The 21,848-nt window shown below is 34.6% G+C and overlaps 3 protein-coding genes across 6 annotated transcripts; all 3 read right to left on the bottom strand.

Annotated features, from left to right (window-relative positions):
* Positions 1 to 4,589: 4,589 nt before the first annotated feature.
* On the bottom strand, positions 4,590 to 6,970 carry LOC107766243 (uncharacterized). Of its 2 annotated transcripts, none has more exons than XM_075241251.1 (5): positions 6,644 to 6,970; positions 5,463 to 5,733; positions 5,278 to 5,374; positions 5,066 to 5,190; positions 4,590 to 4,743 (listed from the first exon to the last, which is right to left on the bottom strand). In XM_075241251.1, exons 1-5 carry the CDS (start codon positions 6,842 to 6,844, stop codon positions 4,604 to 4,606), a joined length of 834 nt encoding a protein of 277 aa, XP_075097352.1. In that variant the 5' UTR covers positions 6,845 to 6,970; the 3' UTR covers positions 4,590 to 4,603. The 2 variants fall into 2 exon arrangements, with proteins under 2 accessions (XP_075097352.1, XP_075097353.1); XM_075241252.1 differs by lacking the exon at positions 4,590 to 4,743 and adding an exon at positions 4,809 to 4,987.
* A 1,403-nt stretch (positions 6,971 to 8,373) lies between these two features.
* Positions 8,374 to 13,912, bottom strand: LOC107766241 (mitotic checkpoint protein BUB3.3-like). Of its 3 annotated transcripts, XM_075241297.1 has the most exons (10): positions 13,619 to 13,912; positions 13,216 to 13,346; positions 12,530 to 12,612; positions 11,725 to 11,964; positions 11,112 to 11,181; positions 9,690 to 9,770; positions 9,529 to 9,610; positions 8,979 to 9,079; positions 8,767 to 8,876; positions 8,374 to 8,642 (listed from the first exon to the last, which is right to left on the bottom strand). In XM_075241297.1, the coding sequence occupies exons 1-9, from the start codon at positions 13,721 to 13,723 to the stop codon at positions 8,792 to 8,794; spliced, it is 978 nt and encodes a 325-aa protein (XP_075097398.1). In that variant the 5' UTR covers positions 13,724 to 13,912; the 3' UTR covers positions 8,374 to 8,642; positions 8,767 to 8,791. The 3 variants fall into 3 exon arrangements, with proteins under 3 accessions (XP_075097398.1, XP_075097397.1, XP_075097399.1); XM_075241296.1 differs by having other exon boundaries at positions 8,374 to 8,876; XM_075241298.1 differs by lacking the exon at positions 13,619 to 13,912 and adding an exon at positions 13,521 to 13,586 and having other exon boundaries at positions 8,374 to 8,876.
* A 3,589-nt stretch (positions 13,913 to 17,501) lies between these two features.
* Positions 17,502 to 21,455, bottom strand: LOC107766240 (cell division topological specificity factor homolog, chloroplastic). The gene is made up of 2 exons (XM_016584988.2): positions 21,229 to 21,455; positions 17,502 to 18,338 (listed from the first exon to the last, which is right to left on the bottom strand). Exons 1-2 carry the CDS (start codon positions 21,313 to 21,315, stop codon positions 17,718 to 17,720), a joined length of 708 nt encoding a protein of 235 aa, XP_016440474.1. The 5' UTR covers positions 21,316 to 21,455; the 3' UTR covers positions 17,502 to 17,717.
* Positions 21,456 to 21,848: the final 393 nt, after the last annotated feature.

Raw genomic sequence — 21,848 nt, 5'->3', positions numbered from 1 at the left:
AAACATACAAATCAACTAATTTTAAAAAGCTGGAAATAAATATAAAGAATATGACGTAACACCAACATTGCCTAATACAGCAATTTACAAAGACAGATCATAAGAAAAAAGAAGAAAAACGGATGCGTACACTAAACAATCATCATTTCCTATTCCATAATAATTTTTAAAATGTCATCAACAAATTAAAGAAATAATCTACATTTGTATCCCATGGTATAGATAAACCATTATTTCGACATAAACATGGAGGTTATATATGAGGCATCACATGAACAAAAAGTGTCATTTAAAACTAAATATCAGGATAACGTCTTGTTACCATTAAGCCGTTGAATTATTTATGGAAAGTTCATATTGGAACTTATGCAAGCTCAGAAACATCTAGCTAACAATACATAAATCTGGGACCAAGATTAGAGAATGTGAACCTAAAAAAAATTGATTGGGTAAAGTAATTAAAAAAGAAATTCAAGATTGCCTCAGTAATAGGCATGAAGAAGTACCAGTTCGCATTAATGTAATTAATATTTTAGTAATGGCTAAAATTTATCATAATTTTATAAGCAAACATTCAGCTTGGTTAAAGTACGATAATTGAAATTAAAGGAGGTATGATATGCAAATTCAAGCTCACATGAAGCAAAACCAGCATATATACATATATATTTCAGAATATCCTCATTTGACTGAGGAGAAAACAAATTTCCAGCTCGAAATATCCTTGACAAAAACTATCTTAGCCAATCTCTGAAACTAAGAGATACAATTGCTTACTGAAACAATTAAAATTTCAAAGCAATTTATGACTTAAATCATCTGTTCTGACTCCATTCATCCATCTATATACCAACAATATTCCCCTAGATGAATATCAGAACACATCTCAAAATTATTTAAAATGGGTTATTTTAAAATTATTTAAAAACTCCAACTTGAAACTACTCCCCGATTTGAATGGGTTATTTTTCTTCTCTTTTTTTCCTTTTTTATAACTTTTTTTTTTGCTTTTTTATTTTAAAATAATTTAAAACTGTAACTTGAAACTACTCCCCCAATTTGAATGGGTAGTTATTTTTTATATATTTATATTTTCATTTTTTTTATTTTCGTTTTTTATATAGTTAATTATAAGATATCTATATTTATTAATTCAAATAAAGTAATCAATTAATATATATGAATATATTCATATATATGGTAGTTTTATATTTTTTTATTATTTTCGTTTTTTTATATATTTAAATTCAAAAAAGAATAACCAATAATTAATTATTAACTAAATAATAAATTTAGTAACTAATTATGTCATGTGGCTTTTTTTTAAGCTGCCACTTGGCTTAAGGAGAGGGCTTTTTCCTCTCCTTTTAATAATATATAGAAGATTATTTAAGATATATAGTATTTCGAATCTTTCAACACATAGTATATAAGGAGGAGGCAAGAAAATCTGCAAAAGAGCGGATATAAGTTCATACCATTTTTATCTGAACAAATTTTCGGCCGTTTCTGTATTTCTAGCTATTGAGACAGAATATGATTCCATTAGTAACACGACTTATTTTGTTTCTTGAAATGAAGTTTCTGAGGGGAATGGTTTAAATTTCAGGACTTTTTATTTTCATGAAGAGGTTAGCAATTACTATCTTTGTGTCTCATTCACTTAACCTTTTTCATTTGGTCTTTTCCGTAGTATACGTTTTTACACTTCTATTTTTATAAGATCATAGTTTGCATCTGATGTATTTCAGGAGTGCCATTGATTACTGGTTGACTTTGAGAAGGAGTTTTGATCTGAACATTTCAGTACTTTTATAAGCTTTCATTACTGGATTGGTGCTGAACCTGTTTTTGAAAGTAGCATGATCAAATACATTTTGATTCAATACTATTTATAGGTACACATGCTAAAATGAGATAAAATAGTAAGGTACATCAAATAACAATAAACGCAGTTTAATAGTGAGACTTTAGTACCAGAAAGAAACATGAAATGCTTGAAATATGTCGTCCATAATTATAAAATTTGTAAACTAACTAAAACATAAAAGTGAAACAGCATAAATATCTTGAAATGATTAAAATACATTGTTCATAACTAATAAAACTACTAATAAGATTAATCAGACAGTTCTTGCTTTCTCCAAGTGTTACATTTGCAAACACCTTATGCTGTTTTCTTCTTTTTAAATGGTCTTTTCATTTTATTTCCTGATAACTGTGTATTCGGATCTTCTTCAACCACTGTTGCGACATTAGTTAAACTTATCAAGTTCTAAATTTTCTATACTTGCGACAATCCAACAGGGACCTTCCTGTTTAATAAAATGATTAAATTTTAAATCGTCACGTATATATGCAAAAAATAATAATATATAATTTGCATACTTTATATTTCAAAAATTATGGTAGTCAACCAATATGTCATCTGAGAGATGATAATATAAAGTATGAAATTCATATATTTGAATGGACTAAGTGCTGAAGAAAAGTGGAATATGTTGTATGTTAAAGGGAAGAGGAAGATTTCACAAAATGTGGGGCAGGGAAAGAGCAATCTATACTCTCCGTTTGTGTTTCCATTGAAAAATGGTTATAACTAATAAGATGGAGAATGGTAGTCTAATTTAAAGCAAGTGTTAACAGCAAAAGAACAGATTCATTGATTGGGTAGCAACTAAAAATAGATTGCTCATATAAGAAATATTACGGCAAATGCAGATTACAGTGACGACAACATAGCTTCTTGTTTATGTGATGATCAAACAATTGAAACAATCCAGCATTTATTTGGCAAATGCGTTTGGATATACGGTATTAGTATATGACTATTGAAATGGACAGATACGCAGCTGCATTATGGTGAACCAAACAATGATCATAAATTCATATAATTTAAATTTTTCATAACGGATCTATTTAATTTATAGCAAGTTCACTACGTAAGTGAGTTCTTATAGAATATAATGTATCCAATTCAATGTTAATTAATAAATTCAATCGTTGCTTTGTTGAAGTTGATACAACTTTATGTAACTTAATACATAATTTGGCTTTTGTTGACTGAAGTTTCAGTAAGATGAGATTTGGCGTCTTTGTGTACTATATAGTATTATATAGTAAGAGGCATAAAAAATGGCAAGCAAAGGGCTCGACATGGCAGGGGAGGCTGTTCAGACTACCTGGACTGTATTTAATAGATGAAAAACCTAAAAGTTTGTTTAATCGCGCGACGCAAATTAATTCTGATGCTAAAGCTGCTACGACTAAGAATGGCAAGAGCTCAACATACTGACAGCGAGGGGTTATTTTGTTGGACAATGTGTGAATTCAGGCCCTATTGTAGAGCTCAGGCTTTGTGATTGCTGTAAGAAGCTCAGTGTTGGAATTGCAGGAACCTATGGCCTTTTTAGGGGAGGAAGTTCTGTTTTTGACAAATTTGAGATCTCAGTCTTTGGCACGGATGTAATCTAAGGCTTTGCCACTGTTGGGATCTCAGCTTTCGGTATCGTTGCTCGTATGAAAGTTGATACAACTTTATGTAACTTAGTACATAATTTGGCTTTTGTTGACTGAAGTTTCAGTAAGATCAGATTTGGCGTCTTTGTGTACCATCAAGTATTATATAGTAAGAGGCATAAAAAATGGCAACTCATTGTCAGCATTCTGCATGACAATAATTCTTCTGCATTCTGGTTGAGGAACTGCCATTTGGCAGTCCATGTGCGCCACCCTAAAGATCGTATTGTACATTGAAAGTAAGATATTGGGGGTAGTTTGTTATCCTACATACTAATATATGTCTTTACATTTTCTTACCAGGTCATTTTAATTATGGACGCAAACTTGTGGTACATAAGAGATGAAAATATTGAACACAATAGAAACTCATTGTCAGGCTTTGGTTTGTTTGGTAAATCGGGTTTTGGCATTGCTGGGATCTCAACCTTTGGCATAGCAGCAAGCTTGGGCTTTAGCACAGCTGGGATATAAGGTTTTGCCAAAGTTGGTAAGTCAGGTATTGGGATAGCTGACAGCTCAGGCATCGGCACAATTGGTACTTCAGGCGTTGGCATAACAGGAATTTCAGGCTTTGGTATGGGTAGAAGCTATGGCTTCGGCACAGTTGTGATCTCAGGGTTTGTCAAGCTTGGAACTTTTTGTGTACCATATAGTAATATATAGTAAGAGGCAGAAAAAATGGCAACCAAAGAGCTCGACATGGCAACAGACGTTGTTCAGACTACCTACACTGTCTTTAAAAGATGAAAGACTCTTAAATCTAAAATTTGTTTGATCGCGCCACCCAAATTAGTTCGACTGCTAAAGCTGGTAGTGTTAAGAATGCAAAGAGATCAACAAACTGATAAGAGTGGTTAGTGATATTTCCCTTGTGTGCATTAATATGAAGAAAGAAACTACAATCTGGGCCAACGATTACATTGAACAAACATAAGTGACATGTGTTCCATCCAATATTATAACAACTAACATTATTTCAACTCTACATATTTATGCAAATGGAGTACCAATCATATAAAAAGTCATTATTTTATAATTGTATAATGGCATTTTAATGCAGTAAAATAGGATAACCAATGGCTTAAATATCAGAAGAAAACAAATAGAAAAGATGGTCTTCTGAAAAATCAAAGAAAGAAGATAAAAAGAGTGAACTCACTTGCATCGACTGGACTAATTGGGCAATTGTTTTAACTTCAGCAATGCCCTTCTGTAACTCATCTGAAACAGAGAAACTTTGTTGAGAGATGGTTTGAGTAAGCCTCTCAGAGCAACTATCTCGAACAGAAAGTAATCTATATGTATAAATGAGGATTACAGTTAGAAATATACATCAAAAGATAGATATGAGTGTAGATACATTATTAAAATATATTTAACCGTGTTTTAAACTCTTCAGATTGAGGAAAAGTAGGATTAATCCACAACTTTGATGTATTCCAAGTGTTGCGCACAGAATATGAATCTGGAAAAAAATAATTATATGTAACATGTGATGAATAACTTTCAAAAAGTTAAGTGAAATTTAATAGTTGCATGTTACCTTGAAATTTATGCGCTTTTATGAGCTGCATAACAACAATAATAGGCTGGTTGTTAGAACTTAAAAGGTGAGGTATAACTTGATCAACAAATTCCTCCCAGAATGTAGCAGATAACTTGTTCCTCCTGTGAAAATAGAAGTAGTGTATAATGTTTAGTATATGTATTTATGAAAAATATGTATTTAATAGATGGTTGTCTGTTTATTCTTACTCATCATCTTCTAGTTCGATATCCATATACTTCCTAGTAATTTCACCTTGTTTTTGCGTTTGTACCTCACTAAAATTGACAATTTCTCCGATAACATCTAAAGAATATTAAAGATGTAAAAAAAATTAGCAACAATCTATTAAAAAAAATATGTAAAAATTAATTAAAATAAACACAAATATTACCAAATAATTCACTCTCGTTGACATCACCTTTATTTATCAATTGATGATATGGTCGTAGCTCAAAGATATTCATAGGAAAAAGTGGATCAATTGTTTCAGCCACTGTTGTCCGTTGAGTAAACGTCAGCATCAATCTATGTTTTGTGGTGTTGAACCTCTCCTTGTTTTGGCAGACGATAAAGTTCGCCATAAGATATAATCCAAGCTCATTAATTTTTTTGTTGAAAATATGCAAAACAGACTTGCCAATAGAAGCATGTATATGATCGCCCTACAAAGAAGTTACAATAAAGGAAAGATATTACAAATCTGTATAGTTTAGTATTTATATTAGCTTTAGTTTTAAACAGTAGAGTTAAACAATTTAATTAGTGACACTAATTCCACAAAAAAAACAGATTTGCAAGTCATGTAAATGTTTATAAAAAATACAAAAAATGTAGATTTGCAAGTCATGCAAATGTTTATAAAACATGCTTAAGAAAATCACCTGTTTCTAGCAATGTAGACTCGAGACATCTAGCAAAGTTAAAATAAGGATACAGTGGAGCAGACATTACTTAAATATGTCAACGCGCATGCAAATATGCGATCAGGCAAGAAATCGAAAAGGATATTGAGAGGGAAATCCTTTTGAGAATTCTGTTTGAGTTGAAGATTGTGATACTGAGTTTTATGAAGAACTTCTTCTTAAACATTCTTTTTCTGATTTCTTGCTGCTCTTCCTTTGTTTCTTTTTTTTTTATACTTAACTGTGTAACTTATCCAAGGATGAATGAATTGAACAGGGAAATATCCTCACATCTGGTTCACCCTTTTCAAAAGGTGTTACCTTAATCTAGATTATAAGCGTCAACAAATACTAATATGGTCTTCTTTCCTTCAATCTGATTCCATAAGCATGTCACTGATGTACAAATAATTAATTGCGTACAATTGTCAAAGAAAAACAACAACTACAAATTATCCACATGTATACGGGATATAAAGCTGAGCATTGGTAATAAACTTGTTTTACAGTTCGAACTAAACGAAATATTCCTATAAAAATCTGGAAAAGCAAAACAAATGTTTGGATATTGACATTTAAATCTAGAAGAGCAAAACAAATCTATGGATATTGACATTTAAATTTCGAATAGCAGAAAGGAATTAGCAAGCCAATAACATAATAAAAATACCTTTTCATCTTGTAGAACCAATTCAATGGAGAATATAGAGCCAGGATTAAAACGATCCGGTTTTTCCCACATACGGACAACGCGAACTTTCAACTTCCATTGCATCTTTGATATAGTTATATCCTTGATGAAATCATTGTTAGCGGCCATCTTTTGGGTAATTCGTAATTTTTGTTGAAATCTTGGTAGAAGAACGAACATTAGAATTGAAGCAGTTGTACATGTGGAAGAAATATATATTTTGAGCTTTGAGCAGTTGATACCCAATATAGTAAATCGTGGGTTTGACAGTTCAAAATAAGGTGACTTTGCAGAGAGAAAACGTGACTTTGCAGATAAAATTTAGGGTTAATTGAAGTTAAAATTTGTTTACCAAATTTTGTGGAGTAAAACGATTCCGGTCACGTTTGTTTAAAAATAATTAAAATAAATTTAATTTAGATATATTACTGGAAGTTTGAACGGTTTTTTTGTTTTACCCATGTTCAATTAATGTTGTTATTCAATTAATGTTTGTTAAACAAATTGTTTTACCCACGTTCAATTAAGGCTTGTTAAACAAATTTAAATTAATAAATAAACTCAGGGAATCTTCAGCGGCGGTTTTGGAATAAATGCAAAAAATCATTCATTTAATGATTTTAAACAAATTTAAATTAATTAATTCGAAGACAATCTTTACCGGCGGTTTTAGAAGAATTTTGCAAAAAAAAATTTGAGTAAATAAGTTCTATCGAAAATACCTAATGTAATTAAGATTGTACTTCGTTAGTTTATTCCTAATATGTAGGAGTCTTGTCCGAATGTGACATGTGTCATGCTTGCATTATGACACTTGGCTTAATGAGGGGCTTTTATCCCCTGCTTTTAATTATAGATAGATTTCTTTTTTTTAAATTAAAAAAATACAAAAATTAGATAATGGGTCCGTCCTTCTACTATTCTCCACTTAAATACCAAACTTTGAACTTGTGACATGCATCTAACCCACACATCACGTGTTGCACTCTTACTACTAGATCAAAGCCCCAGGGGCAACCTTTCTTAGTAGTATTAGTATTTTATATTTATGTTGCTATGGTTTGCCCTTCCTGCAATGCGGTTCTTGTCTGAAGCTTTATAACTCCAAGTCAACTTTGCAGACCTGCGAATAGTTGCTAGAAGCAACCGTCTTTATAACTGACATTCGGAAATGGTTTAATCATCTTGTGCTTAGTACAACAATTAGCTTATTGAAAATCCATTAGCTGTTGAATATGTCTACAACTACCAAACATCGTTAGAAATTACAATCATTGCTCTGAATAGTATGATTTGTGTGTTTCTCTGCAGGGCAACATTTTTTAGAATATGTTAAGAGGTCACCATATTCAATATTCAGAAATTACGGACATTCTTACATGTTTCAGATGAATACTCAACTCACAAAAGGCTCTTCAGTTTCCAGGGATTGCAATATTCCAACTCCCAAGTGAAAGAACTCATAGCTAAGGAAAAAATAAAAAATTACAAAATTTAAAAAACTGTCGTATTTCCTCAGGTCCGAGATAACTAACATTTTGCAGGTAATATAACTTAAAAAAATAATCAAATTACAGTAGTGACAATTTTGAAGAAAGAATAAAAGGAAAAAAGGCCTTTAATTTAATAACTACTCCAAACTCGGGGTTTTCCTTTGGATGTATAACCTAAAGAAGAAAAACATTTGCTATAACCTCAACCAAGCAAAAGAACATAAAATACGATTTCTCAAGAAACACATTCTTTCACAGTTGATGAAAAATACAACTCCGAAATATATTCCACTTGGAGCAAACACTTTGTTAGTAGACATTAATACATGAGTGAAAATTCTACATTCTGGTATCCAATTTTCTGTTGAGCACTTTCCTTCTAATCTTGGTAAGAGTCAAAATAGACATCAGGGAACGCGAGCCAGGAAAAGCCAATTCGTGCACAGGTACCAGCAAAAATTACTGTATAAGAGTTGTAGCTTGAACTAGAGAATAATGAGGGAAAGCAAATCTTTTTATCAGCAACCATATATTATTAAGGATTGATAAGTGATAACTACTGCATCAAGTAAACAAGATGACTTGTATAAAGGAAACAGAAGCAACAACCAGAATCTGAGATGTGTATTTGCAGTCATTTGTACTTTGAAGCTCCAGAAGAAGGCGACGTGAGATAAAAGTTCCCCATTTCATGTATAAATATCTGAGGTGGCTCTTCTCTGTCAAAGGCAATTGAATATTTTAAAGGGGTTATGTAAGTGAGAGTGACCAAGAACACACCCAACCCACTATAAGAAAATGATTAAAGAAGTTTGTCTTACATTTCATTAGCTTCTTGGTATGCATAACTGGATGCAACGGCTAAAAGCAATCCATCATGGCTATATGATAGAGAGACAACACTCTTGGGATACCTTGGCATCTTAAAAAAAAAAAGACCGAACAAATAGACTGAGATCCATCAATTGGTTGAAACAAGCAAAAAGAGATGCAGCAAATCTCCAAAAGGAATAAACAGAAACAGTAGTTAAAGCAGAACGTGTATGTGTGACAGCAATGGACATTCTACGTTTTTCATTTTGATTGGGAAACTGAAAAATTATACTTCGGCATGTAACTCATGTAATACAAGAGATTTGTTCACTGATCTCTACAAGCACAAGATTTCTTTCAAAACTATGACTTCAACCAACTGATATCAAAACTGCAATTATAACTATATTATCAATTTTTGCGAAACTTATTCAACATCTGATTGACAAATAAACAAGAGTACTTCAAATGCCCGTTTCCTTCCTCGAGCAATAACAACTATTTTATCACTTTTTGGGAAACTTATGCAATATCTGATTGACAAATGAACAAAAGTACCTCAAACATCCGTTTCCTTCCCCGAGCATCCCACAAGGTGACATAGCCGTCATTGTCACCAGTGACAAATGAACCAATAATGCTGGGAAGGGAAAAGGTACTGTGAGTATAACTTCTATCAGTTAGCAATAACAGAAAGCTGAAACTGGAAAACCACATACGATGGGTCAAACGCAATGTCATTAACTGTTACAAGATGACGTTTCCCATCTTTACTCTTTGGATGACATCTAAATGCATATCTGCAAAAGCTGACAAATGAATTAAGAGATCCATACAAAAGGAGAGATTTTAGAATGAGACTTCATAGTAACTATATACTGAGAAATTTCAGTAGCTGAAACTGTTTCATCCTTCCATAAAATGTCTGAATTTGTCACTTACAGAAAAGAAAAGTTATAGTTTCACCAACGTGCAACCCTACCAAAATGGATATGAGTGTAAAAGAAATAAGGGATATGAAAGTTTAAACCAAAAGATACATGGCCCTGGGAAGAATACTTCTACTGCTTTTTCTAGATTTTATAATTTGCCTTGATTAATTGTCGATCTTTCTTTTTCTTTAAATCAGATTTGATTTTCAGCAACTGCTTCTTATGTCATCTAAATTAAAGATAAGAAGCCAAATCATCTTTTGTTGGCCTACTATTGACTGATACAAGGACCTAAAAAATGCCCTCTCAAACTTTTCCATTTCTACCAAGTTCTCTACTAATGTTCTGAATCACCATCCTTCCTGTACCACCTCTCTTTTCTAGAATGCTAAACTATTTTCCATGCTGGAACTTGGAAGACTAAAAATGGTCCCTCAAACTTGAAAAAGGCTTAGAAATAATTATTTGATCTTTCTAAGCAGCAGCAGCATCAAACTTTTGCTTCCATCTCCTACATAGTGAATTGCACTCTGGATGAGGTCATCTTAGGCAATGAGGAATTTATCAGTTGTCTTTACATGCTTAATGGAAATGCTAATGTCAAGAATTTGCCAGCATTTGCAACTTCGGAAAGTGGATGCTACAACAGGGAGATGGAGCAAAGAGCAAGTCCCTTGCAGGTTCAAGAGGTACCAGTTCATAAATACAGGAAAAAATGTTTCCGTGGGATCTGATGAAAATAAAGCTTTGATACTCTTTTGGAAATGCATTGACAGATTAAAATGGATTACAACAGCCTCTTCTAGCTAGTACCTTGTCTAGTTGTGTTTGCTAGTTGAGACATCTGATAGATCTTATATTCTATCCAAATGTTAGCAAGTGAAACAGCAATTGGAAAGTTGGACCAGTGTTCTTACAAACATATAAGCAAAATAAGCAGAAGCGAATTTATGATGTCAGGTGAATGCCAAGCAGCTCTTTGCTCTTTTAGTTTTTTTACACCATGCATTTGAAAGCCAGGTAGACACCATCTTCCGAAAAATATCAGCTAATGCTGACCTGATATATGAACTCGACTACTTACAGTTGAACCTAAACTGTGCCTAGCATTGTTTGAGTAATCTGGCCAGAATCACCATACAGTAGTCTGATGTACTACAAACTTTCATCTTTTCAAACATAAAGAAAGTAAGACAAACTTTTACTGACCCCTCGTCTGAGCTGGATCTGCAGATGTACTCCAGAAGAACTCGCCCATCAACTGATCCAACAATAAATCCTACAAATATAAGCATGAGAAAGAAACATGTGATGGAAAAATATTTATGCCAGTTATCTAGCCAATATAAGATGGATAATACGAAAAACTGAAAACCCCAGATAATTATATCCTTCTGCAGTCAGTGTTATCAAAGGCAAAAACAAAAGAAAAGAAATAAGCATAGAAGTCTATTGGACTTTAAGCTCAAAGCGCTAACAAGTGTGGGCTTTAATGGAGAAAGGCGTAATAGAAGGGAATGATAAACATACACACTACAGTGAAGCGCCACTTTAGTGGGGCAAAGTGCACAACCTACTCTGCACACAGTTTCAAGGCTTAAGCATGCCACAAGTAAGTCCTGGACAACACCATCTGTAGTGAAATACATACATGCATAATAGAGTTCTTCTAATAGAACCATTTGTTCAACTTTCACGAAGATCCTTAAACTTTTTGTATTTTCTCTTTTTCTCTTTGCTTTTTTCTTTCAATGGGGTGAAGGGGTGTGATGGGGGCCTTGGAAGCACAAGGAAGTTGATATAAGAATTTTGGTAAGAGTACCTTTAGGATTAAAAATTGGCCGTACACATTTTACTTTGACGCCTTTCGTGTGAACTGATTTCTTAAAACTTCGTAGGTCATATATATCAACTGAGGAGCCAGCAGCAACCATCAAACTGAACCCAGATAGTGAAATTGACTCCACCTCTGAAGCTAAGCTGTTCAAGCAGCCATGAGATTGGGCTGAACGAGCATCCCAAAAATTTATCTTTCTATCCCAACCAGCAGAAATTATTTGACCTACAATTATTTTTTTAATAAGATAAGTAAATATTATTAAGGCAAGTACCACAAAATGGTACTGCAAAATACAAAATTACAACAGTACAGAGGTCACTATATAGCAACTAAGCACCCTCATCTCAATGAATCTAAAAAGTCTAAGACATCTTGGAAGTCTTCTACAGTCCTCTCCTTACACCAATGAAAAAGGAATTTAAGGAGAGAAAATTGAGTCGATAAATTTATACGTTCAGAGCAATAAAGTTGGGAGCAAATCAGTGAAGTTTGGTCCTTTCCATTTGCCACATGATGTTGAACATATATCCAAATAAATCAAGTTTCCATCTAAGATACTGATTAATGGATCCTCAACTTTAGGAATTATGCAAATAGAATTCTTCTGCTTAGTACCATAATAAGCTTATGGAAAATCCATTAGCTTTGACAGTTACAAATACCTAAACATTGTTAGGATCATTGCTTTTGCTTTGAATATTATGTGTTGTGTGTTTCTCCAAGGCAATATTTAATGAAAATGTTAAGAAGTCACCATACTGAAATTATAGAGGTACCAATATCTTACATGTCGTAGGAGAATACTCAACACAGGTTGCTACATCATCATGAATTCCCACTGAGACTTTAACCCCCGAATCCAAATCATACCTAGGAAGAAGAACAACCCAAAAGGGACCATCATGTGTAGAGTGATAACAAATTCAATGCATTCCCCAGAGAATGTACCCAGAACATGAGAAAAAACTGTTTCTAGCTCTAAGCTCAACACATAAGCTTCTTCTTTTCTTTTTCCTTTTCATTTCTAACATGAAAGCTTTCTGTTTTTGTCCATGCAATATGGAATAAAAGCAGAGCGGATCCAAGATTTGAACTTTATGGGCCCGAGTTCGAAATTCTATCATGGACCATTTATTTTTCTTTTATTTTTTATGACAATGATGGTGTATGGGACAGCTTGTGCACACCTCAACTATTCCATAAGGTACTTGCTACCTCCCACCAGCACAGGTACGGGGTACCTAAGCCCATCAAGCTTGTTTGAAATACTGGGCTTAATATCTATTACTATTTGTACTTATTTAGTGGTTTTTAACACATACACATGTTATGAGCCAAAGCTATTGGATTCAGATGAACACATAACTTGTGCACTAAGTCGGCCCCTAAATGAACGGGCGTACTCGTGCACTATGCACCTACTACAAGGTAGGAGGGGACTTTATTAGATTATCATAAAGCAGGAGTAAAAACCTGTAAACTGAACCATCAGAAGCAGCACTAAGGCACACATTCTCATTCTCGAAACAGCAATCGAGGAGAGCAGCTTTCCCGGGAGCTTCCATTCGAAGCTTAGAGCTATCTAAATCATACAATCGGAGACTCTGCAAAACAATTTTTGTGTTACATGTGAATGAAATAGAATTTAGAGACAGTAGAAGATGAAGAAACCCTAAACTCCTAATTTATCTAAATAAAAAACAAATTATTGAACATTAAAATTAAAAGGCCCAAATGGAGGGAATGGAACTGAGGATAATATAGCCGAAACCGACTACTTTAAAATAGAGGCGAATTTGCTACTGTATCCAAATGAACTTGAATCGTACATACAAACACTTTGTGAATACACAAAGGAATGGGGTTTTACACTTACTGAATCCCAAGAAGAAATTAGCAGGTTGTTGGAATGCGGGCCGAATCGGATCCTTGAAATTGCGTCCCGAATTGGATCCTCCAAATTCAAAGAAATAGTATTCATTGTGATTTGAAACAACGAAACAGCAACTATTTTTTGAAAAGTTCAAGCCCTAAAATGAGAGTCCTTTGGACAGCTTGAAATTTTTCCCGCCTAATTACTTCAACAAATTTTTGTTTTGCTTTTCTCATTTTATTAATTAATGTTTGCAGCTGGTTGGAACTCGGAAGGGGTAATTAGGAAATGGGTAAATGGGATTTGGTTAATTAGGGTTATATTGAGTCCGGAACCAAAATGTGATTCTTTTGGACTTAAAAACCAAAATATGTGGGGGGGAAAAAACTGGCGACCAAAATATATATAAAGCCTTAGCTAAAGGCGTTATACCTTAACGGCTTTAGCTAAGGCGTTATATTTGAACTCAACAGACCGGAAAGTATAGCGCCCTAAAAAGGCGATATAGTATAACGCCTTTTGTTAAGGCGCTATACTAACATAAATAGTCGTCTCCTTCCCCTTCCCCGGCAAACAGAACGGTCCCCCCCTACTATTTTTAACTCAAAAAAAGTCGAGTGGAGCCTACTTCAAATTGATCCAAACTTTATATATAAACTTTATCACTTCACTTACAAATCATAATATGTTGATATCCCATTATCCATATTATCCTATTGATGATGACTCCCGGATGGAACACCATGATTCAACACACCAAAATTAGGCATATTCCAACTGGCCGATGGTTCATAACTTGTAAAATTCATATCTGGCCGGTATCCCCTATGGAATATATGAATGTTAATACAAATTCAATACCCAAAAATAAACATTGTAACACCAACCGAAAATTGAAGTTTATCACTCGACTTGTGGATTATGTAAACTGGGGGAGAAATTATTTCCTCGCTCCTCATTCGCCCGTGAAGATAAGTTTAGATCAGGCCAAACTCTTTCACTCGGAACATGTTCGGCTAAAACTGCTCCAAAATAACCACCTGATGAATAAGGGATATCCCTACTTTGCGAAACATCATTATTGCGAACGTCTTCAGCCTTTACGTACATTTCCAACGGTTTTATCACAAAAAATTCCTGGTATTCATCCGGAGTCCTCAAAAAATCTCTTAGAGTTTCATCGTCTTTGATGTTAAACTCAGCATAACAAGCAACCCCTTGGGGAGTCACATAATAGGGATATCTTCCGATCACTTTAATATTCACCGAATCACATTCATTTTATTACATAACAACGATACCAATCTATCGTACTACATTGTAAGTGGCAACTTAACATGACACTGTGGAGATAACTACTATAGCTTACTGAGTTATTCGCCACCCCAACCTCACCCCCCTCACCCCAATATAATGAAACCTTAATTCTTTGCTCTTCAGACATTATGACAAAATGCAAAAAAACATAACGAAAAAATATTTCAGAAGACTTGAAAATATTTATGAATGGATTTTTACAAATCATTAACCTCTTTAAATAAGGCAAAAAACAATCTGGGGGGTACAATTATTTGAGGTATAGCGCCTTAGCTTAAGGCGCTATACCCAGTTGAATTATTGTTATGTCAGTTAAGCCCAGAAGAATTATTAGTTGGCCTACATAATATATATAGTGCGGTACCCTAAAGCTTTATATATATAACGCCTTATATAAGAGCGCTACACTTAACTGGGCAAACGGCCGTTAAGGTATAGCGCCTTTAGCTAAGGCTTATATATATTTTGGTCACCAGTTTTTTTCCCCACACATTTTGATTCTTTGAATCCAAAAGAACCACATTTTGGTTCCGGACTCGGGTTATATGTGTGTATCTGCTTTTCCTTTTTTTTTTTAGTAAATCCACTAGGCAAGGTTCCTAGGGCTAGTTTTTATATATATAAAACTCAAAATAAAACAAAGTGTCATGAGGTCTTACAAGATGAAAGAAATAAACTTTGACGACTATATAATTCCTAAGTAGGCTAATAAAGTAGTGAAACTGATTTATAAAAACTAGCCATGCTAAATCTTCACAATTGAGGCCATATGTATCCTCCTTTTCTTGCAATTTTGACCATCTTCCCATTGTTGTGTCAACTGTGAACTTAATGAAACCAGTAGTGAATCTTCCAAATTGATTTCCAAATCTGCATCTGCATCTTCCTCAAGTGTGTAACTCCTACGATCATCCACATAATCTGTAGCAAATTCTATTGCAAAACCTACTGTCTTGGAACGCCCTTGTCTTTCCAGAGATATATCGTGGCTATCCTTACCTCTGCCAATCCTATCCCATAGTATTATTTGATTGTCATGATGTCTAGTATCCAGTAATGCAACTGCATTCGCATAGTTTCTGGTACAGCTATACTCGCTCCTCAATGAGACTGAGTTCCAGCTTTTTCGAGCATGTGTGAGCATACACTGTTTGAGCAGGTAGTCGTGTGATCTCCAGCAGCAACCTGTTGATGTCAATGGTTGGCACCATTCTTGGGATGTAGAGGTAATGATGTGCATTAGGGTGATGTTCCACAATGCATCCAGTGCTCCCAATTTTGAGTTCCAAAAGCCCAAGTCAGGCAGTAAATCGATCAAACTTCTGGGCAGCTTTCTTTTGCATATCCCATGTTTAATGTGATCGTGTGATCTCCAGTAGTAATCTGTGGTAACCATTGATTGGCATAATTCTTGGGATGTAGAACTAATAAGGTGTATTGGTGTTTTGCAACACAATGCACCCATTGTTCCCATATTCGACTGCCAAAATTCCCTGTCGACCAACTTTCTGGGCAGAGTTTTACATGCGTCCATGCTTATGCCTACTATTAGTACTCCTTCAAGGGAATGAGCATCAAATGCTAATACCACCTTATGAATTTGTAGCAGATAGTAGGACATGGATACAGTAACGATCCCTGCAAAAAAGAACACAAAGTTGGTATAAAAAACGATCATCATATCCTCCTCCCAAAGGATTTGAGTATGCTGATCTGCAGAAACATATTGTTCTGCACAGCTATTCGCCTGGCTCCCTGTATGTGATGTCAATGCTATTAGGTGCATTAGCTTTCTCCACAACACACCCCTTGATCCTGTTAAATCCAAAATGCACTCAATCCTCATTGCTTCAAGTAACCATATTTCTCCCTTTTTAGCATTAGACAGACTTCTTTTTTTTTTTTTTTTTTTTTGACAAAGACATTAGTTGCAAACTAATAATTTATTTCATAATTTTATCTATTATTTCAAAATTTAACTTGAAATTAGGAATTTAAAGTTTAAAATACATTTTAGAGGAGTATTTCCAGTTAGCTATGCAATGTATTTTTGATTGGAAGATAAACTTTAACAATAATCTCATTAAAAATAAGGTAGACAAGATAAATTATTTTTTAATATGAAAAGGTATCTTTCTTTTTTAAATAAATTTTAAAAAAGTACAATGCATATATTGGGATAAAAACAACATGTCTGATATAATTCGACAAATGGGATCCCTTCTTTGTAACGATAGAGAAGCTATTTGCGATAGCCTGACTCTTAACATTACAAGCCAAACATTGCTTAATATTACAAGCCAAACATTGCGTAATAGCTTGTTTCTCGAGTAAATACCGTATCATTATTTAGCTTTCCTTTTTCTATATGGAAACCAGGTGAGAAAACTTGAATACATTATGCCCGTAATAATTATTTTATGTAAAGCTTCTTCAAAACATATATCACGTAAAAGAATGTTGCATATTATCCTTGTTAGCAGACCAGTTTTGTCTATAATCTCTATTACCTTCTCCAATATAAACAAAAATCAATTACTTGAGCACTGGTACATGGAGGAACAGATTGTTACAAAAGTCACTCAGATTAAAACCATAACTAGCAAATTCATCAATGATCAAACACTTCCAAATGAGATTTTCAGATATTTACAGCACTCTAAGTTGATGGACAACATATTTGGAGGACCACCTACTAGTATGTTTACAAAGGGAAAAATTATTAATGCCAGAAAAACAAGACATTACAATCCTCTTCCAGTTAGGCAAAGGATATGACCAGGTTTCACAAATCAAAGTCATTGAACTTCTCATTTGGAATATAGAAATCAAACTTGACATCAACTGAACCAGAACTATCCCCAGTGTCTTTGTACTCTACATTAGTTATCGTTCCAGTTGGATCCTCTTCTTGGTATTCTGATTTTACCCGTCTGACTGGCACTGTGACAGAGTAAATCGTCCCTAGATCTGGATCCGTCGAGACACTCAACTGTACTTTATCCTGTGATTCTATTTCCACAAAATCAGAGAGAGCACTAACGACGTTGCTTACAATCTTCTGTTTTGCCTCATCGCTGACAGCACATCTATCAGAGAAGAGAATCATCTTCAGGCGCTGCTTAGCAATATTAGCAGCACTAGAATTACTTGCTGAAGGGGATGGTGGAAACATTATCTTCCAAGCCAAGTTTAGGCGCTCAAAAAAGCTCATGTTGATAGCATTGAGGAGTAAATTATCAAATTCTTGGCTGATGGAACTTGTCGATAATTTATATTCTCCAAGGATCCCAAAAGGCCTCCTTGCTTGGCACCGCAAACTATGGCCATCAGATGCTACACGAGACCATCTAGGCGACACCTCAGTAGCACTAGATCCACCATTAAGGAAGGGACTAAAATCTACCTGCAATGTGCAAGAAATTCTCTTTCATTGTGGTCATGATACAAACAGTGGGAGAACATGAACGCAAAAAGTTAGGTACATCTTATGAAATTGTTTTGAAGATGTTAGGATGCATACACTTTCCTACATATTGCATTTCACAGCTTGTACAACCATTATTTCTCAATGCATACAAATTTTATGGAAAAGATTGAAGTAACTAGAGTAATAAAACAAAGATAGAGATCCAGACATTAGAATCTATATCCGAGTAGCAGTACATAAAAAAAGAACAACCCGGTGCACTAAGCTCCCGCTGTGCGCGGGGTCTGAGGAAGGGCCAGACCACAAGGGTCTGTTGTATGCAACCTTACCCCGCATTTCTGCAAGAGGCTGTTTCCACGACTCGAAGCTGTAGCCTCTTGGTCACATGGCAGCAACTTTACAAGTTACGCCAACGCTCCCCTTCAGCAGTACATAGTATACCAATAAGCCTATTCGGAGGTACCATTCAAACTATAAAGATATAGAGGATGCACTTAAAAGGACATCGGCATAAAATCTTAGATGGGAGTAAACATAACCATCTTCTGCTTCTCTCATCGTCTCAAGAAAACACAAATTTACTTTTGAAGCAAACAATAAGTTCAGGTGAATCAATGAATGCTTATATGGAATAAGAACATCTAATTAAAACTTGGAGCTCAAGTAAGCACTTTTGTTTCACCCAGACACAAATGATGCAAACATATAACACTGAATATTTCACCCCTTCAGCTCATCAGAGTCCATCTTGGGCATAGCATCTCACACATAGGGTTCGAAGATCCAAAAGAGGGCAAAGGAAAGTCGATATTGAACTAAAAGTAGCCATCAAGGAAGCAACTTGCAAGCACCAATCGACGTGCTACCAGGGAGAATAAACCAGACCAGTCAAACTTGTGAATCACATAATAGGGCACAGTTAACTAATTCAACCATCCAAGAAGAGGAGACAGGGAACCAATGATTCAGGCACCAAACAGTATTGCTTTCTAAAAAATTAGAACCTAATCAGCTACTCTAATATGCCGTAAACACAAATATTCGGCACTAGAAGTCCCAACCCATCCAATCCTCAACTTTGTAGTTATAGGGACAATCATAGGTGTTATGAAGAGGTCTCGACCAATAAGATCAAAACTACATATTTAGGCATGTCTAAATGCCTACCAATCTACAGAGTACAGATAATATGTCCATTTATCCGTTTTCTGTTCATATCAGTGTGAAGTATAAAGTAATACAACAACAACAACAACAACAACTCAGTATAATCCCACCAGTGAGATCTGGGGAGGATAGTGTGTACGCAGACCTTACCCCTACCCTGGGGTAGAGAGGCTGTTTCCGATAGACCCTCGGCATCTCTCCCTCCAAGAACTCCCCACCTTGTTCTTGGGGTGACTCGAACTCACAACCTCTTGGTTAAAGTATAAAGTAATATTATTCCAAATTAAAAAAATATAAAGTAATAATTATTTTATCATGCTGTGAAAGCTAGAGTAATTATATGAATAACATGCTTATTACCCTCACAATTCACACACAACTAGTTCATAATTGTTACTTCTGGGAACACTATGGACCAATGGCATTACAATCTGTGTAATAAGTAGTAATACATGCCTATAGCAAAATCCAATTACCAAAAAGTATTGGTTGGTTTACATGTAATGCTAACATGATCAGGTGTTAAACAATAGAAGTAAAGGCATCAAATTCACGTAGAAACGTGTTACTAGTTGTTAAGAGATGCAATAATTAACCAAACTTGCTAAAAAGCGCAAGCACAAGTGGATTCATGCTTTAAGGTAATTGGTAATTTCCCTGTGTCCTAAACAGAACAAACATCATCTCAAGAAACTAGCCTGACTATGTGTATCTAATTCAGCTCTACTAAACAGCAAGTGCAAGGAGATAGATTTAAAGCATGAGCACTGATAAACAATAGGAAGTTATCCAGGACAGATGTGTTCTTCCAAATCCGCAGAGACGATTTTAGGAAAATCCGAAGAGCATTTATACTCTTCAAATTACTAAGAAAGGCGACAGTGCAAAAATAAGAAGGAAGTTACAATAAGAGAACTTTAAGAAGAATGTGTAAGGTATTCCACATTGGCTGAAGGAAAGAGTTGTTGTCTCCCTTTTTTAAATCAAGTATAATTTTAATAATAATGGCTTACTGTCTCAATATATGGTCTTGGGCAAACCTTGCCTCATCATGCTCAAGGTTCATCTTTCTAATTTTTATCAGTCGCCAAAGGTTTATTTTCTTAACATGGTATCAGAGTCTGATCCTTGTCTATTCTTGGAAACAAATCGCCCCATAACGCTTTCAATGTACCAGATTCCCGACCCTGGGTGTAACCAGGTGCATGTAAAGTGTCCTACAGGCTACATTGGTTGTTGTCTCATTATTCGGTCTTGGACAATCTTAGCCTCGTGAGCTAACTTTTGATGTTGAATTAGACCAAGGTTCATTTTCTTAACCAAAAGAAGTGAGTAAAGCAGGATAAAAGGCGTGATTAAGCTAGTGCCTATCAACTCTAGTTTAAAAGGAGGAAAAATGAATTAAAATAATTTAGTCATACTCATAAACCATACTGTAACTACTGTTTTCCAAATACTCACACACCATAACATGTTGACCATTACTTACACTTCAATTACTAAAGCAGATCCAGGATTATAAGTCAGTGTTGTCAAGTACCTACCACCAAACTCACAAATTCGTGAAAATAGGTTCAAACTAGGTATAAATATATACTTATAAACAAATTGAGAAATACACAACAAACAATTTACTAGAAATTGGCAAATAATTAAATGTTAAAGCTATGAATAAGGAAAGGGGGGTAAAAAGACAAACCTTAGAAGGAGGTAGATAATTCCGAAGAGGATTCTTCGGGTATGGAACCAATGTTGCGGAGACCCTTAAATCTCCTGATAATGCCATTTTAACCGATTGTTATATTCTCCTTTACTCTCTTTCTACTTCGTTGTTTGGTGTGTTAGGGTTGGAAAATGGCAATTTCAGGTGCTTCCAATCGGGAGTCGGGACCATACAGTAGAGCTCAACCCAACCCTACTCCACCCCTCATTACGACGTCGTTCAAATATATGTGTAGCAATTTCTTTTTTCGTTTTCCTTGGACTATTATATTATTAAGTAGAGAACTTGGAGAAAAAAAATGAGATAAAAAGTGTTTTGGTCGTTTAGTTGATGAATTAGATTAACTAATCCATAATATAGCATTTGATTAGCGGCACTAAAAAGAAAATCGTTGCATAACTATTATGCAAATATTATTGGGTAATACTTACGTTAAATTAAGTAAAATACGTGTATTATAATGCGAAATAAGATTGTGTTTAGTAATGTGATATTGATTATTTAAAAATGAAAATGCCCCTTTAACTCATGTAGAAAAATTCTTTCTTACCGTATAGCAATTCCTTCACCAATTATACATGCATAAACTGCCTATA

This window comes from Nicotiana tabacum, chromosome 20 (assembly GCF_000715075.1).
Source record: "Nicotiana tabacum cultivar K326 chromosome 20, ASM71507v2, whole genome shotgun sequence".
NCBI lineage: Eukaryota > Viridiplantae > Streptophyta > Magnoliopsida > Solanales > Solanaceae > Nicotiana > Nicotiana tabacum.
The sequence above is the reverse complement of the archived record's forward strand: the minus strand, read 5'-3'. Positions and strand labels throughout refer to the sequence as shown.

Bases quoted from the DNA above. Each gene is read 5' to 3' on its own strand.
- LOC107766243 (XM_075241251.1), bottom strand. From the start codon at position 6,844: ATGTTCGTTCTTCTACCAAGATTTCAACAAAAATTACGAATTACCCAA. The intron at 5,191-5,277 runs GTAAGAATAAAC...CTATTTTCACAG, and splicing joins ATCGAACTAGAAGATGATGA to GAGGAACAAGTTATCTGCTA. The intron at 4,744-5,065 runs GTAACATGCAAC...TCTCTGTTTCAG, and splicing joins AAAAGCGCATAAATTTCAAG to ATGAGTTACAGAAGGGCATT.
- LOC107766241 (XM_075241296.1), bottom strand. From the start codon at position 13,723: ATGAATACTATTTCTTTGAATTTGGAGGATCCAATTCGGGACGCAATT. The intron at 12,613-13,215 runs GTTTTTACTCCT...TCTTCTTCCTAG, and splicing joins TCTGATGGTTCAGTTTACAG to GTATGATTTGGATTCGGGGG. The intron at 8,877-8,978 runs GTAAGACAAACT...TGCCTTTGACAG, and splicing joins TACCAAGAAGCTAATGAAAT to AGAAGAGCCACCTCAGATAT.
- LOC107766240 (XM_016584988.2), bottom strand. From the start codon at position 21,315: ATGGCATTATCAGGAGATTTAAGGGTCTCCGCAACATTGGTTCCATAC. The intron at 18,339-21,228 runs GTTTGTCTTTTT...TGCACATTGCAG, and splicing joins ATTATCTACCTCCTTCTAAG to GTAGATTTTAGTCCCTTCCT.